General features: G+C 36.1%; 2 protein-coding genes across 4 annotated transcripts; both read left to right on the top strand.

Annotated features, from left to right (window-relative positions):
- Positions 1-3,005: 3,005 nt before the first annotated feature.
- On the top strand, positions 3,006-4,920 carry LOC134228789 (uncharacterized). 2 transcript variants are annotated; one of them, XM_062710484.1, is made up of 2 exons: positions 3,006-3,219; positions 3,516-4,920. In XM_062710484.1, the coding sequence occupies exon 2, from the start codon at positions 3,520-3,522 to the stop codon at positions 4,753-4,755; it is 1,236 nt and encodes a 411-aa protein (XP_062566468.1). In that variant the 5' UTR covers positions 3,006-3,219; positions 3,516-3,519; the 3' UTR covers positions 4,756-4,920. The 2 variants fall into 2 exon arrangements, with proteins under 2 accessions (XP_062566468.1, XP_062566467.1); XM_062710483.1 differs by having other exon boundaries at positions 3,501-4,920.
- Positions 4,921-5,077: 157 nt separating this feature from the next.
- LOC134228792 (uncharacterized) lies at positions 5,078-7,978 on the top strand. Of its 2 annotated transcripts, none has more exons than XM_062710487.1 (2): positions 5,078-6,485; positions 7,119-7,978. In XM_062710487.1, exon 1 carries the CDS (start codon positions 5,273-5,275, stop codon positions 6,290-6,292), a length of 1,020 nt encoding a protein of 339 aa, XP_062566471.1. In that variant the 5' UTR covers positions 5,078-5,272; the 3' UTR covers positions 6,293-6,485; positions 7,119-7,978. The 2 variants fall into 2 exon arrangements, with proteins under 2 accessions (XP_062566471.1, XP_062566470.1); XM_062710486.1 differs by lacking the exon at positions 7,119-7,978 and adding an exon at positions 6,591-6,781 and having other exon boundaries at positions 5,078-6,538.
- The last annotated feature ends 7,828 nt before the right edge of the window (positions 7,979-15,806 follow it).

Below are 15,806 nucleotides of genomic sequence, written 5' to 3'. Positions count from 1 at the left end.
AAGATATATATATATATATATATATATATATATATATATATATATATATATATATATATATATATATATATATATATATATATATATATATATATATATATATATATATATATATATATATATATATATATCACTTGTAGGGAGGCCCCCGAAATGAGCATCTTTAATTATTTTAATTCATTTTTGATTTTTTTACAAAGAAATCAAAAATGAATTAAAATAATTATGATGATACAATCAAATACTGTAGATCACTAAATTTTCGCGACATCTTATTTTCGCGAGATAGTCATTGATTCTTTATAAGCGAGACAAAATTTTCACGAATTGTGGTCATTGCTCTATATAATCCTAAGGAATACTATTAAACGCGAGAAATAAATTTTCGCGAGCATACTGTCTCGCGTAATTACGCGAAAATAAAGTTCTCGCGAATAAAAAGTGATTTACAATATATGTTGGAAAGGAGTAATGCGCATAAAAAAAATCCCCCTCCTTTCGTTTTAAGGTAAAAAAAAATACATCAGGAGACACAGATATATAAATTTAAGTTTACTTAAAAATTTTTATTGTAATCAATAAGTGTCCTCCTTGAATGTGAAAGTCTTAAATACTGTATAGCTGTGCTTTGTAATGTTAATTTTGTTCCATGTCTTACCGTGGTAGGAGAGGCAGAGATTGACCAATCAAAATCTGACCAATCAAAATCTAACAAATGAAATTCTGACCATGCGGTGTGTTACTCTGCCTTTTCTCCCATCTACATCCTTGGAGGACGGACGTTGTTTCAAAGTTTGTTATTTATTTTATCAAGATTTTGGTGAGTTAAATTATTTCATAATGTCTTCTATGAGTAAAACTTCAGTTGTCATTCTTGGACACTCAATTGTGCGTCGTTTTCATGAATTCTTGAAATATGGTGACATTAGGTATTCTGCGAGCCTTGGTCTTGGAGAAACGCATTCCGTTCTGTACAGGGGTGTGGGTGGAAGAATATCTAAGGATATGGAGAGCGTGTTTGCTTTAGATCCAGATGTAGTTGTTCTAATGATTGGGGAGAACGATATTAGTCCTAGTACCGACGCTACCTTGTTAGCTGCAGAAATTGAATCTGTGGTATCGGTAATGCATCGCCGCTATAAAGTTGCAAAAATAATTGTTTGTAAATTATTGCCACGATTTGGTGTTCGTTTTGGGTACAATAATATTGCAGACAAAGTAAACGCAATATTGAGGGATGCATTGCCAGCACTGGGTTACTGTGTATTTTGGGAACATGGGAATTATTTCGTTTCTCCCCGTGAAGGAGACTGCAGTCGTAAATTCGTTCACGACGGAGTTCATCTGAACAGTCAGGGGAATGTTCATTTATATAGGAGTGTAAGGGGAGCTTTAATTTCAGCGAGAAAATAGATATACATCTAAGTCATAAAAGTTTGTAACCATTTTGTTACTTTTATTGTTCGTGGAAATTATTGAAATTATTATTGAAATTATGCAACATTTTGTTATTTTAACAGTACGATAGGCATTTAGGATGTTTAATAATGTTAAACAGATTTATCCTTTTTCTGTGAAGAAAATTCGGTTGGAAAAAGTATCAGCAAATTTGATTGTTTTGTTGTTAGTTTAATTTTTACAGTACTTTAGGCAGATCCTAAGTACAAGTTTCAGGCAGTTTTTTGGTACTTGCCAAGTTTCAACCCATTTGGGTTTTTTCATTTTAGTTTCGGCTTTTACCATGCAGATGGCAATTTTTTCCATCGTTTTTCTAATTGATATCTAGGAATGTATTTTAAAGCATTCCAGATTTATCCTTTTTCTGTGAAGTAAATTCGTTGGAAGAATGTCTGCCAATTAATTTGTTTCGGTATTAGTTGATTACTAAAATATTGTGAATTTTTACAGTACTTTAGGCAAGTCCTAAGTTCAAGTTTCAGGCAGTCTTTTGTACTTGCCAAGTTTAAACCCGTTCGGGTTTTTTCATTTTAGTTTCAACTTTTACCCTGCATATGGCGATTTTTTCCATCGTTTTTTATTTGATGTTTATGAATGTATTTCAATGCATTCCAGATCGACTTATCCTTTTTTCTGTGAAGGAAAATCGTTGGAAATTGTCTGCCAATTTGTTTGTTTCGGTATAAGTTGATTACTAAAATATTGTGAAATTTTACAGTACTTTAGGCAAATCCTAAGTACAAGTTTCAGGCAGTCTTTTGTACTTGCCAAGTTTGTACCCATGCGGGTCTTTTCATTTTAGTTTCAACTTTTACCCCGGCGATTTATTTTCCATCGCTTGTTTATTTGATAAGTCTAGAAGTGCATGTTGATGCGTTCCAGATTTATCCTTTTTATGCATAAAAAGAAAACAATTTGTTGGAAAAATATCTGCCAATTTGTTTGTTTCGGTATTAGTTGATTACTAAAATATTGTGAATTTTTACAGTACTTTAGGCAAGTCCTAGGTACAAGTTTCAGGCAGTCTTTTGTACTTGACATTTAGCCGTTTTGGTTTTTAATTCATGTTAGGCCCACTTTTACCTTAATGATTTTTAAATCGATTTCACTTCAAGTTGATTTACCTAATCAGGTTCGATTCAATGGTCCAGATTATGGAAAAATTAAAAAAAAAATAAATAAATGAATAAAAAAAAAAATAAATAAATAAAAATCCGCATTTCATTTTTGAAGGTACAAGTTTACTGTTTGTATTTGCTATCCCCTTTATATAATATTGAGTCTTGTACAAAGAGTTGTTTTTCATTATTCATTTATTAAGGTTTTATTGTTCTGCAACTGCGCTTAGATACATTACAAGCCCTTCAAGTACCTCGTTTGTAGTAGTGATGAAAACAATTAACAACAGCCGAACAGGTTGTTATCTGTGGGAAAGGCTCTACAGCCTTCTTGGGGAATTTGACAGGGTACGAGGGGTGTCGGCTTCAAAGGTGGTGATTTATAACTTATGTCAGCCTTTCGTTTTATGTGGCTGATAGTTCTTACTGATCAGCAGCGGCTTAGTGATGTTGACTAATGGCTTTTGCAGTCGCACAATGGGTGCTTTTATTGGCTTACGGCAATTCGGGAAATACAGATCTGTTCCAAAACACTTTTGGTTCTACTATTTACTCTATTTCCGGAAAATTTTTGTCAACAACTGTAGGTGATACAGGGTGTTTTATCGAAAAGCGGCAGAATCAATGAAGTGAAAAATTAATTGTAAGAAAAGGTTCATCACTTTCTAGTTTGTTGTATTAGATTTACACATTGTACTGAGCGATTGAAGTGGTTATGTAATGTAATGTTAAATAATATACTCAAATACGTTGTCATGTAGGCTAACTGACTCTTACAGTTACAGTTAGGGCCTACACTGGCTACAGTGAGGTCTTACACTTCTTGTTCATTGTCAATTAAGGCCGAAGCCTTTTACAGTTTATATTTATACATAACATAATACATTGGATACATCCTTCTTCCTTAATTTTAAATTTCTATAGGTATATATTTACCAGCATTATGCCAGGCAAAAGGAATAAAGCCCAACAGTCCAAAACAAGTCAGGCGAAAAGACCACCTCGTGCACAGAACGGAACTGGAGAGTCCACTACCAAAGATGCTGTGGCTGTCGATACAAGCACTCAACCCCTTGATGTTCCTCCTGAAACCTTGGCTGCATTAACCCAAACCATAACAAAGTCAGTCACGGAGAAGGTGTTAGCAGAGATAAAACCATTACTGCAACATCAGGGGAGTATCTCTGTTCATAATATGGGGGGAGAAAGGGGAAATAATGCTTCCACTACATCAAGCAATAGCTTAACAGCAGGTCCTTCTGGGTCAGTTTGTCAGATAACAAATAAGTCAGTGGATGCAAGTATCTCAGGATTGGTATCAGGCGCTGTAATCGAACACAGTTCACAGATTGTAGGTACTGAACTTCCACCTGCAGCAAATGTCGGTAAGAAATCAGGTTTTGTAAGCTCATCAGTACCGATAGAGGCAACTGTTTCTGACAAAATAAAATCTAAAATTTGGTCAAAACAATATGTTGATATGGCCCTGTTGTTAAAAAAGGAAAAGGGGAAAAGTAAGTATTCTATCAAGGTAGAGGAACAAGATCAGACAGGTAAAGTGGTAATCCACAATATGCGATCCACAGATGACGACGAAGTTAGGGATGGTTCGTTATCACTGCATGACTGGGTAACTGCGTGGAATAGGTATGTGACAATATATTGCATTAAAGATACACTTGCACAGCCAAAGCTTGCAAAACACATGGAATCAGTAAGGCAAATTGCAGAGGAAAAGGGGGATTGGAGAAAATATGATAAGGAGTTCAGGGAACTCATAGAACAAGGTGAGATAGAATGGGGTGATGTCCATATGGAGATATATGTTAATGCTCGCCTCAAACAATCAGAAAAGAAGTCAAGCAAAATAACACCAGACCGTTCGTCATTTGGTACGTATGAGGAAATCCCTCAGGGGTCATGCTTTGCCTATCACAAAGCTGGAAGGTATTGTAGGCTTGGTTCATCATGCAAATTCCAGCACAGATGTTATAACTGTGGTGGCTTCCATCCAATCTATATATGTAAAAAACCAATTCAACGGCCATTTCGTTTCTTGGACAAATCCAGAACCCAAAAACCATTTCAAGGAAATGGCACATCAACCAACACAGGTAATGCTAAATTCTCAAAGCCAACCTATCCCACAAAAGGGTCCAACTCCAGTAAATCCCAGTAGATTAGAGTACTGGTTGGTGGGGTATGATAAGGTAGAAACAGAATTTTTAGTTAATGGTTTTCGATATGGTTTCCACATTGGTTACACAGGGGAAAGTAGAAATACTCTTTCAAAAAATTTAAAATCGGCACTGGACTTACCAGAAGTTATTAGCAAAAAGTTAGAAAAGGATTTGGGTAGAATTATGGGTCCTTTCAAAGAGAAACCACTGCCAATTTTAAATTGTTCCCCTTTAGGTCTTGTTAGTAAGAAAACAGAGGGTGAGTACCGTATGATCCATCATTTGTCATACCTGGAAGGTAAGTCTGTCAATGATGGCATACCGAAGGAAGAGTCATTTGTTCAATACTCTTCTGTAGAGGATGCTATTCAAAACATTAAGCAGTGTGGGAAAGGATCATATTGTTGCAAAACAGATATTTCTAATGCATTTCGAATTATCAACTTACATGCATCACAGTTTGAATACTTTGGTTTCACTTGGCAAGGTCATTGGTATTTTGACACATGTCTTCAGATGGGTTGCAGTTCTTCCTGTCGTATATTTGAAAGGTTTAGTACAGCACTTCAGTGGATTGCACAAGAAAAATTAGGAATTAAATTTATGACTCATGTATTAGATGATTTTCTAATTGTTGACAAATCTGCAACAGAGTGCCACAAAAAACTTGTGGCATTTTTAACAGTTTGCGCCGACATAGGTGTACCTATGGCTAAGGATAAGACATTTGGTCCTAACAAGGTAATGACTTTTCTGGGATATGAATTAGACACCGAGATGATGGAGGCAAGGTTACCTATTGATAAAGTTAAAAAATGTAGAGATACAATTGAACAGCTTTTACCAAGCAGGAAGATTACTTTGAAGGACATGCAGTCAGTGATTGGTCTTCTTAATTTTGCGTGTAATGTGGTCTTGCCAGGTAGAGCATTCTTAAGGCGACTTATCAACACTACTATTGGCATTACAAAAGCATATTATCGCATTAGACTAAACAAAGAAGTAAAAGCAGATTTATGTACTTGGTTAGCCTTCTTGGAAAAATTTAATGGTAGGTCAGTTTTCTTACCAGATAGGTGGGTTGATTCCAATGAATTAAAACTGTATACAGACGTTTCAGGATCTATAGGATACGGGGCAGTGTTAGGTGGGCACTGGTTCTATGGGACTTGGAATGATAATTGGAAAAAATGTAATATTACTCTCTTGGAATTTTACCCAATAGTGTTAGCTCTTAAAGTTTGGAGTCATATTTTTAAAAACAAATGCATTTACTTTTACACAGACAATTATGCCCTTGTGCATATCATTAACAAGCAATCGTCTAAGGATAAAAGTATAATGTATTTGGTTAGAGAGTTGGTGCTAATTTGTTTGCAGTCTAACATTTTGTTTAAAGCTAGGCATCTGGGTACCAAGGAAAATATTCTATGTGATTGCTTGTCTCGTTTGAAGGTGCAGCAGTTCCATCAACTTGCTCCTTGGATGGACAAAGAACCAACAGTGATTCCCAATCTGCCAACATTACCTCCTTAGAACCAGTCTTGAGGAACCTGTTGACTTCAACATTGGCACCAGCTTCCACTCAAGCATATAAACGGGCATGGTCTATTTATAGAAATTTTGCAAACAAATTTGATATGAGTAATGATCTTCCGTTGTCTCAGGAAACTTTGGCTTTGTTTATCTCTTATTTATTTGCTGAAGGTTATGCAGCCTCCTCTATCGTGTCATTTATTTCATCAATAGCATATATACATAAAATTAATAGTTTGCCTGACAGTACATCATGCTTTCTCATTCAGAAACTATTAAGTTCCTGTCGCAAATCAAGACCTTCAATGGATATTCGTTTACCAATAACCATAGTAGTTCTGCATAAAATTTGTGATGCGTTAGAACATACAATATCGAACATATATAAAAGGGCATTATTTCAAACAATGTTTTTATTGGCTTTTCACGGCTTCCTCAGAATAGGAGAGATAACATCAGTTGGCACTGCTAATAAGGTTTTACAAGTTTCATAGATTACTTTTCAGAAAAGTAAAGTTTTGATTCGCTTTCAAAATTATAAACATTCTGATGGTAAAGTTTTTACTCTTACAATTAATTCTTGCAATTCTGTAAAATATTGTCCAGTGGGGGCATTAGAACACTACATTAAGATGAGAGGGAGGGCCGCGGGGCCCCTTTTTTGCTACCCCCAAAACACTGCAGTCACAAGGCAATAATTTTCAAACATATTAAAGCAAAGCCTCATGTTTTGTAATTTGGATGTCAATAGATTCAAAGGACATTCCTTTCGAATCGGAATGGCCTCTTACTGTGCATCACGAGGGATGAGTGATAGTCAGATTAGATTCCTGGGTAGATGGAAATCGGATGCATTTAAATATTACATAAGACACGTGACACCATGTTGATATATGCTTGAGTGGAAGTGGATCCTCGGAGCAGATTTGTTTTGTTAATTGTGTAGGATCTCGACTTCGAAGTGATTTTCAAAAGTATTAACGTATGGGGGCATATGTTTATCCCTCATCCAGAACAATAGCGCCTAAGTCATTTGTTAATACTTAGGCTGGTAGGTGACAAGATCGCGTGCATATAAACATTTAAAACGGTGAGGAAGCTTACAGTGTGAAATATTTTTCAATAAGAGGGCATATGTCTATCCCTCATCTAAAACATTGCTCGAAGTAGTCCTTAAGTGAATACCACATACATGTGAACTTAGTAAAAAACAGCGAATAAGATGATGATTTGCTACTATAAGGGCATATGTTTATCCCTTATCGAACATTCTACATAGTGATTCGTTAATACTTGGGACCCACAGACATAATACACTAGGAATAGTAAACTCATTTGGTTGTGATGGGGGCATATGTTTATCCCTCATTAGACACTTTTGAATTCAAATTAATAGAAACAGTATCTTGTCATATATATATTTCCTGAGAAAGTTGTTTTATTGCATTACGGGACATATGTTTATTCCCATGTTTGTAAATTTTACTCACTTTTGGTATGATTTATGTTTGAGGTGTGTTGCCATTTATTTTTCCTTTATGGGTCTGAACTTTCCCTAGTTCGGTCAAGTCAGTGGCGTTTTCAGACCCATTTTCATGATTTTTCTGTTAAATCTAAGTGGTAATTACTGTAAATTTGGATTATCTCCCTTTACAAAATTGGTTTTATTTCTCATCTTGATATCTTGTGTGTGCTAAAAATTATATGTCATTATTAATAATACTTTTGAGAATTTCAAACAAATTATTAAACGTCACAAAGGTGGCAACACACGACAAACTGTTTTACAGACTTTTTACTCATTGAAGGAGGATAAGATATGGTGTTCTAGCTTTGAAAGGATTATGGAAAGAAATTAACCAGTTGATGGGTAACCGGGGTATCAAAATACTTATTGCATTAAAATAAATAAATTTAAGTTTGCTTAAAAATTTTTATTGTAATCAATAAGTGTCCTCCTTGAATGTGAAAGTCTGAAATACTGTATAGCTGTGCTTTTTAATGTTAATTTTGTTCCATGTCTTACCGTGGTAGGAGAGGCAGAGATTGACCAATCAAAATCTGACCAATCAAAATCTAACAAATGAAATTCTGACCATGCGGTGCGTTACTCTGCTTTTTCTCCCATCTACATCCTTGGAGGACGGACGTTGTTTCAAAGTTTGTTATTTACCTCCTGCCGCCCCGCCTCCGCCATTTGTTTGTTGTTTAAATTTATGTTTTAGCGTTTTCAGACCCATTTTCATGATTTTTCTGTTAAATCTAAGTGGTAATTACTGTAAATTTGGATTATCTCCCTTTACAAAATTGGTTTTATTTCTCATCTTGATATCTTGTGTGTGCTAAAAATTATATGTCATTATTAATAATACTTTTGAGAATTTCAAACAAATTATTAAACGTCACAAAGGTGGCAACACACGACAAACTGTTTCACAGACTTTTTACTCACTGAAGGCAGATAAGATATGGTGTTCTAGCTTTGAAAGGATTATGGAAAGAAATTAACCAGTTGATGGGTAACCGGGGTATCAAAATACTTATTGCATTAAAATAAAATATTTTATAGTATAAAAAAGTAGGGGGTCAAATTTCTATGCGGGTCATTTTTCAACGTGTGTGGAGTCGTAGAATTACTGGTCTGGAAATGGTTTTCTAAATGAAAATGACCCTACTTGTCGTGGAATATTGACCAGGAGTCATTTTCCTACGTAGAAAAATGACCCCCTGGTCAATATTCTACGGGGGTCATTTTTCGTCGTTACTCCTTTCTACTTTTCTCTTCCCTTCTCGATGCCATGTTAATTAATGCAGTGGTACATATCCTGGTGTTATCCATCCTCAGTACATGGCCAATCCAATCCACTTCCTGAGTGTTTTTATGTCACTTGCTCTGGCTGTCTTTGTTCTATGATGGAGTTCCTTATTTGACACTTTCTCAGGTCATCTTACTCGCAGGATCTTTCTAAGGCATTTATTCTGGAAGGTGTCAATTTTCCTTATATTTCTCTCCGTTGTTTTTCATGTTTCACTTTCATACATTAGGACTGACAGGACTAAGCTGTTAAATAACTTTACTTTTGTTTGGATGGAAAATTTTCATGTGCTCCAGATTTTTCTGAGCCTTCCAAATTGAGACTTAGCTTTTCCCAGTTGTTAGTCCTGGTTTGTTGGTAATGTCCTCGTCAAAGTAAATGTTTCTACATCCATTAGGTCTTTCCCTTCAATCTTGACTGCCTCTTTTATGTCAGTGTTGAGTTTCATCACTTTAGTTTTCTCAGTGTTTATTCTGAGGCCAGCTTGTCTAGCAATTTCATTGAGTCTTTGTGTCTTTTGCTGGATGTCTTCAAATTTTGAGGAAAGTAACGGAAGATCATCTGCGAAGTCTAGGTCTTTGAGTTTTGTTGTGAAATTCCACCTTATTCCTGTTGGTTCTCTGTCTGTTGTTCTTTTCATTACGTAATCTATAACCAACAGAAATAGAAATCCAGACATTGTGCAACCCTGTTTCACTCCTGTTGTTACCCAGAACCAGTCCGTTTCTTCTCCATCTTCTAAGAGTGCACATTGGAATGATTCATATAGGAGTTTCACCATTCTGACCAGTTTGTCAGGGATACCATAAAACTTCATGATGGACCAAAGGCTCTTTCTCTGAATGGAATCAAAAGCCTTTTCAAAGTCAAAATAATTTACAAACAATGCTGAATTCCATTTGGTGCATTGCTCTACGATGTTACTGAGTGTGAATAGTTGTTCCGTTGTACTCCTCCCTCTTCTGAAGCCAGATTGTTCCTCACGCAGCTGTTTTTCTATTCCTTCCTGGATTCTTTGTATTACTATTCTGGAGAATACTTTGCTTCCTCATTCGAAATGGGACTTGTATCCATCCCATCTAATACTTCTTCGCTTTCAACTTCTAATGATTGTTCAGGTTGTGGGCAATTTAATATTTAAGATAGAGGTTAAGACATAAATCTGCTGAAAAGCTGAGAAGCGAACCTCGTAAAAGAAGCTATTGATATGTTTGTTTCATCAACTTTTATGTCAGTTACGAGGTTAAAAATTATATATTAAATTATAATTACAATTCATGAATTATATCATCAAATTTGGGTAAATTATACCAAATATATCGTGAAAAATCTTGAAAAAAATAGCCCAATTTATGCAAAAAAGCACTATTTTAGTAATATTTAAAAATTAACATCACAGATCCTCACTTTTTATTTCATTTTCTAAACACAACCACTCCGGAATTCAGAAAATAATCATTACTTTCAAATAATTTTATTGCTTTTTATGTATCTGTTTTCGTCCGTCGTCATGCGTCGTCCGTCGTTTGTTAACATTTGAACATTTTCAGCTTCTTCTCTGCAACCGCTCAACCAATTTCATTCAATTTTGGTATCAATTAGTGAGGGGGAATAAAAATTTGTGAATTTCATGGCACCTTACCCACTGGGGTCTGGAAGGCGGGCCCAAAACCACTAAAATTAATGCAATGTTTACTAATCTTCTTCTTTACTTCTGGACATCACACAGTCAAACTGTTGGCATGATTGTATTTAGCATTGAGTTCTCTACCAAGATTATGAAATTCATGGCCCCAGGGTCAGGGGTTCTAGGGCGGGACTATATAGATTATATATAGTGAAAATGCATTATTTTTTGGAAAATCATCTCCTCTGGTCCTGGGTATTAGACAAACGAACCAAGTACATGGTTATGTTGAATAATAATGCCTCTTCACAAATTGTTAATTTCATAGCTCCTGGGTCAGGGGTTCTGGTGTTGGGGGGGGGGGGGGCTCGATTGATTATATAGTGAAAATACATTAATTCTTTGAAAATCTCTGCTCATGGCATTGGGTATTAAACAAACTAACTAAGTACATATAATAATTAACAAGAGTGCATTTTCCAAAATTGTGAATTTTATGGCCCCAGGGTTACGGGTTCTCGTGTTATAGCGGGGCTCTGTTGATTATATAGTGAAAATGTATTAATTCTTAAAAATCCTCACCTCTGCTCCTGGATATTAAACCAACTACATGTAAGGGTAATAAATAAACTAACTTAGTATATAGTGAGCATATATATTGAGCAAGAGGGTCTCAACCAAATTTGTGAATTTCATTACCCCCGGGTCAGGTTTTTGGTGTAATGGGGGGACTCTTGATTATATCAGTGAAAATACATTGATTCTTAAAAAACTTCTTCTTTGCTCCTGGATATTAACCAAACTAACTAGGTATATAGTTATAATAAGCAAGAGTGCTTCTTCCAAAATTGTGAATTTTATGACTCTTGGGTAGAGGGTTGTGATTATAAATCTAATGATTATAAAGTGAAAATACATTTATTCTTAAAAAATTAAATCTTCATCTCAGCTCCTGGGTATTAAACCATAAAACTTAGTTATGATGAGAATGTCTCTTCCAAAATTGTCAACTTTATGGCCTCTGGGTCAGGGATTGTAGTATTAGGGCGGGGCTCTAATGATTATATAGTGAACATGCATGAATTCTTTGAAAATCTTTTCCTTTGTTCCTAGGTATTACGCCAATTATCTAAGTATATATATTTATGATGAAAAAAGTGGCATCTAGCAAAATGATTAATTTCATGCCTCCTGGGTCAAGGGTTGTTAGGGGTGGGAGTGGGGGTTGTGGTTCGTTATATAGTCTGAAAATAAATTAATGCTTTGAAATCTGCTCTTCGGTATTAATCAAATATTTCTGGTGAAATAGCATTTATGATAAAATTTTCAAAATTTTGAAATATGTGGCCGCAGGGTCAGTGGTTCCTGTGGGGTGGGATGCACAACTGGTTGTAAAGTGGAAATGCATTTTCTCTTTGTTACTCTGACCTACCTCTGGGTATTAAGTAACTAGAGTTAACATGCTCAGTGTATAATTATGATAACAAGCAATAGTTGGGAATTTCATGGCATATGGTTTAAAACACGAACCAAATTCAATTGTTGGAAAGTTGATACATGATACTGTAGAATCACATATTTTCGTGAAGTCAATTTTTCATGGTTTGAGGAAAACTGTTGGTTCATGAGGATTTGTTTTCGTGGATGGAGAACTTTTTAGTAATTATACATGTATATGTAACATTTTGCATTTCATGGTAGACATAAATTTATGGGTCTCTTAATGCCTCGAAAATAACGAATATTAACCCCAAACGAAAATTTGTGATTTCACAGTACTCAGGTGATCTATAAGGCCCATATGCCTCTTGTTTGTTTTGATTTTTTATTAAGCTATGTCTGTAGATTCTGAAAATATACTAGACCAAAAATTCTCAATACTTTTGTGCAAAGGTACCAACCTCCTTAACCTACCTTGTTTTACAAATTTGTAGAGCATGCTCTTGAGTATCGAATCAACTGAGAGATACTGTATGAACCCCAAATGCAATTGATAAGGATATATTGATGTATAAGTTTAGGACAGAAAAGTTAAAGTCATCATATTTATCACAAAACTTTGCAGTTAGGTTACTATTAACATATTTTTCATTAAAAAAAATCAAAGTATGAAACAGATGTGCCGGAGTTTGGTTTCATTTAATTCAAGCTCTCTTAGATACTGGTATATTGTGTTGACGTATGAATGGCAATAATTTTTTATTAGCTCACCTGAGCTGATAGCTCAAGTAAGATTTTCTGATCGCCCGATGTCCGTTGCCCGTCCGTCTTTCTGTAAACTTTTCACATCTTCAACTTCTTCTGAAGAGTCACAGAGACAAACTTGCTACAAAGTATCCCTGGGTGAAGGAGAGTTTAAATTATTAGATTTAAGGGTCAATTCCTCTTCCAAGGCGAGAAAATCAAGAAAAGACAAACACAAGGCCCATAGGCCACATGGCTCACCTGAGCAGATTGGCTAAGGAATAAAGCAGAAATCACCTTAGTATTGAGAAGTATACATGGGGGAGGGGTGTCTGGAATTTTAAACTACCAACAACTTGATGATCAATGATGCTTCCATACAACAAATGCATTTGATGTTTTTGAGCATATGATTTTTTTTTCTTTTTATTCATTTGACCTCCCCCCCCCCCATTGTGGCCCAGCCCTACCCCTGGGAGCCCTCATTTAAGCCAGTATGACTTTGTACTACCTGGGAATGCCTCCATATCAATATGATTAAACATGGCTTTTCTGTTCTTGGGAAAAAAATTTCCTTGATCTTTCTAGGCAAAACTTTGATCCCCAATTGTGGCCCACCCTATCCAACCCCTACTTCCCGTTCACGACTTGAACAAACTTGAATCAACACTGCATGAGGATGCTTACATAAAGATGTGACCAATCATGGCTTTGTGGTTCTTAAAAAGAAGAGTTTAAAAAAAATTCTGATGTATTCATTTTTATGGAAAACTTTAATCTTCCATTTTGGCCCCAACCTACCCCCGGGGGCCATGATTTGAACAAACTTGAATCTACTGGTACACTACCTGAGGATGTTTTCACATAAGTTCATCTTTCCTGGACCAGTGATTCTTGAGAAGAAGATTTTCAAAGATTTTTCCTATATATTCCTAGGATTTTTTTTAATTCCTATATATTCCTTTGTTTAACTTTGATCAGCCAGTGTTTCCTTGCCCTACACCCGGGGGTCATGATTAGAGCAAAATTGAATCTACACTACCTGAGGATGCTTCCACATGAGTTTCATCTTTCCTGGCCAACTAGTACCGAAGGAGAATATTTTTTAAGATTTTTGCTATATATTCCTATGTAAATCTGTGACCGGCCATTGTGGCCCCGCCCTACCCCCGGGGGTCATGATTTGAACAAAATCAAATCTACACTACCTGAGGATGCTTCCACACGAGTTTCATCTTTCCTGGCCAGTGGTTCTTGAGAAAAAGATTTTTAAAGATATTTCCTATATATTACTATGTAAAACTTTGATTGGCAATTGTGGCCCCGCCCTATCCCCTGGGGTCATGATTTGAACAAAATTGAATCTACACTACCTGAGGATGCTTCCACATGAGTTTCATCTTTCCTGTCCCAGTGGTTTTGGATTGATTGATTGATTGTATATTGTTCAACGTCCCTATCGAGAATTTTTCACTCTTATGGAGACGTCACCGTATGCCGGTGAAGGGCTTCAAATTTTGACCTTTACTTGGCACTCAGGGCCATTGAGCAGTGAGGGATCTTTATCGTGCCAACGCCTGCCGTGACACGGGACCTCGGTTTTTAAGGTCTCATCCGAAGGACCCGCAACTTTCACTTCAAGTGCTGAGCGCATGGCGAAGGAACAGTTGCTATCCATTTTTTATCGACTTAGGTCGGTCGCAGCCGATATACGAACTCACGACCTCCCGATCACGAAGCGATCGCTCTACCGACTGAGCGGTCAGTGGTTCTGGAGAAGAAGATTTTCAAAAGATTTTTAAAGATTTTTCCTACATATTCCTATGTAAAACTGTGACCAGCCATTGTGGCCCCGTCCTATCCCCGGGGGTCATGATTTGAATAAAATTGAATCTACAATTCCTGAGGATGCTTCCACATGAGTTTCATCTTTCCTGGCCCATTGGTTCTGGAGAAGAAGATTTTTAAAAGATGACATTAATTTTTTATTAATTCATAATTATCTCCCCTTGGAAAAGGGCTTGGCCCTTCATTTGAACAAACTTGAATCCCCTTCACCCAAGGATACTTTGGTTGAAATTGGCCGAGTGGTTTTTGAGAAGAAGATGAAAATGTGGAAAAGTTTACGACAAAGACAACGACTACAACGACAGACAACGCACACATTTTGATCAGAAAAGCTCACCAGAGCCTTCGGCTCCGGTGAGCTAAAAAGGGTTGGATCATTCTAAAAAATATCTTCAAAACCACTGGGTCAGAAAAGCTGAAACTTATGTGGTGGCATCCCGGAGTAGTGTAGATTCTAAATATCATGATCCCCAAGGATAGGTCGGGGCCATATTAAAGAATCCAAGTTTTACATTGAAATATATAGGAAAAATCTTTGAATATTTTTTCAAGAACCACTGGCCCAGGAAAGATGAAACTACATGTAATATGGAAGTATTCTTTGGTAGTGTAGATTTTAAATTGTTCAAATCATTCCCCCGAGGGTTGGGCGGGGTCTCAATAGCGAATCCAAGTTTAACAAAGAAATATGTAGGAAATATATTTAAAAGTCTTCTTTTCAAGTACCACTGGGCCAGAAAAGCTGAAACGTATGTAGAAGCATCCTGGGATAGTGTAGGTTCTTAATCATAAAGTGAAAGTATTCGAGAAACACATTATTAATCAATTGGATATCATGATTTCAAATCGACAAATATCGTGGATATTGACAGCTAGTGAGGAAGATTTCGTAAAATATAGAAACCTATTCTATTATACACAGAAATATAAACTTATAAGTAAGAAATTATTCAGCATCTTTGCATGGTTTTTAGCCGGGCTTATTGCTCAAAGAGCAATTGCCGGCTTATGTGATCCTGTTCAAAGCAGGATGTTAACC

This window comes from Saccostrea cucullata, unplaced genomic scaffold (assembly GCF_032062105.1).
Source record: "Saccostrea cucullata isolate Sc308-1 unplaced genomic scaffold, CSIRO_AGI_Scuc_v1 ctg3022, whole genome shotgun sequence".
NCBI lineage: Eukaryota > Metazoa > Mollusca > Bivalvia > Ostreida > Ostreidae > Saccostrea > Saccostrea cuccullata.
This window is presented reverse-complemented; position numbering and strand designations above follow the sequence as displayed.

Bases quoted from the DNA above. Each gene is read 5' to 3' on its own strand.
- LOC134228792 (XM_062710487.1), top strand. From the start codon at position 5,273: ATGGGTTGCAGTTCTTCCTGTCGTATATTTGAAAGGTTTAGTACAGCA.
- LOC134228789 (XM_062710484.1), top strand. From the start codon at position 3,520: ATGCCAGGCAAAAGGAATAAAGCCCAACAGTCCAAAACAAGTCAGGCG.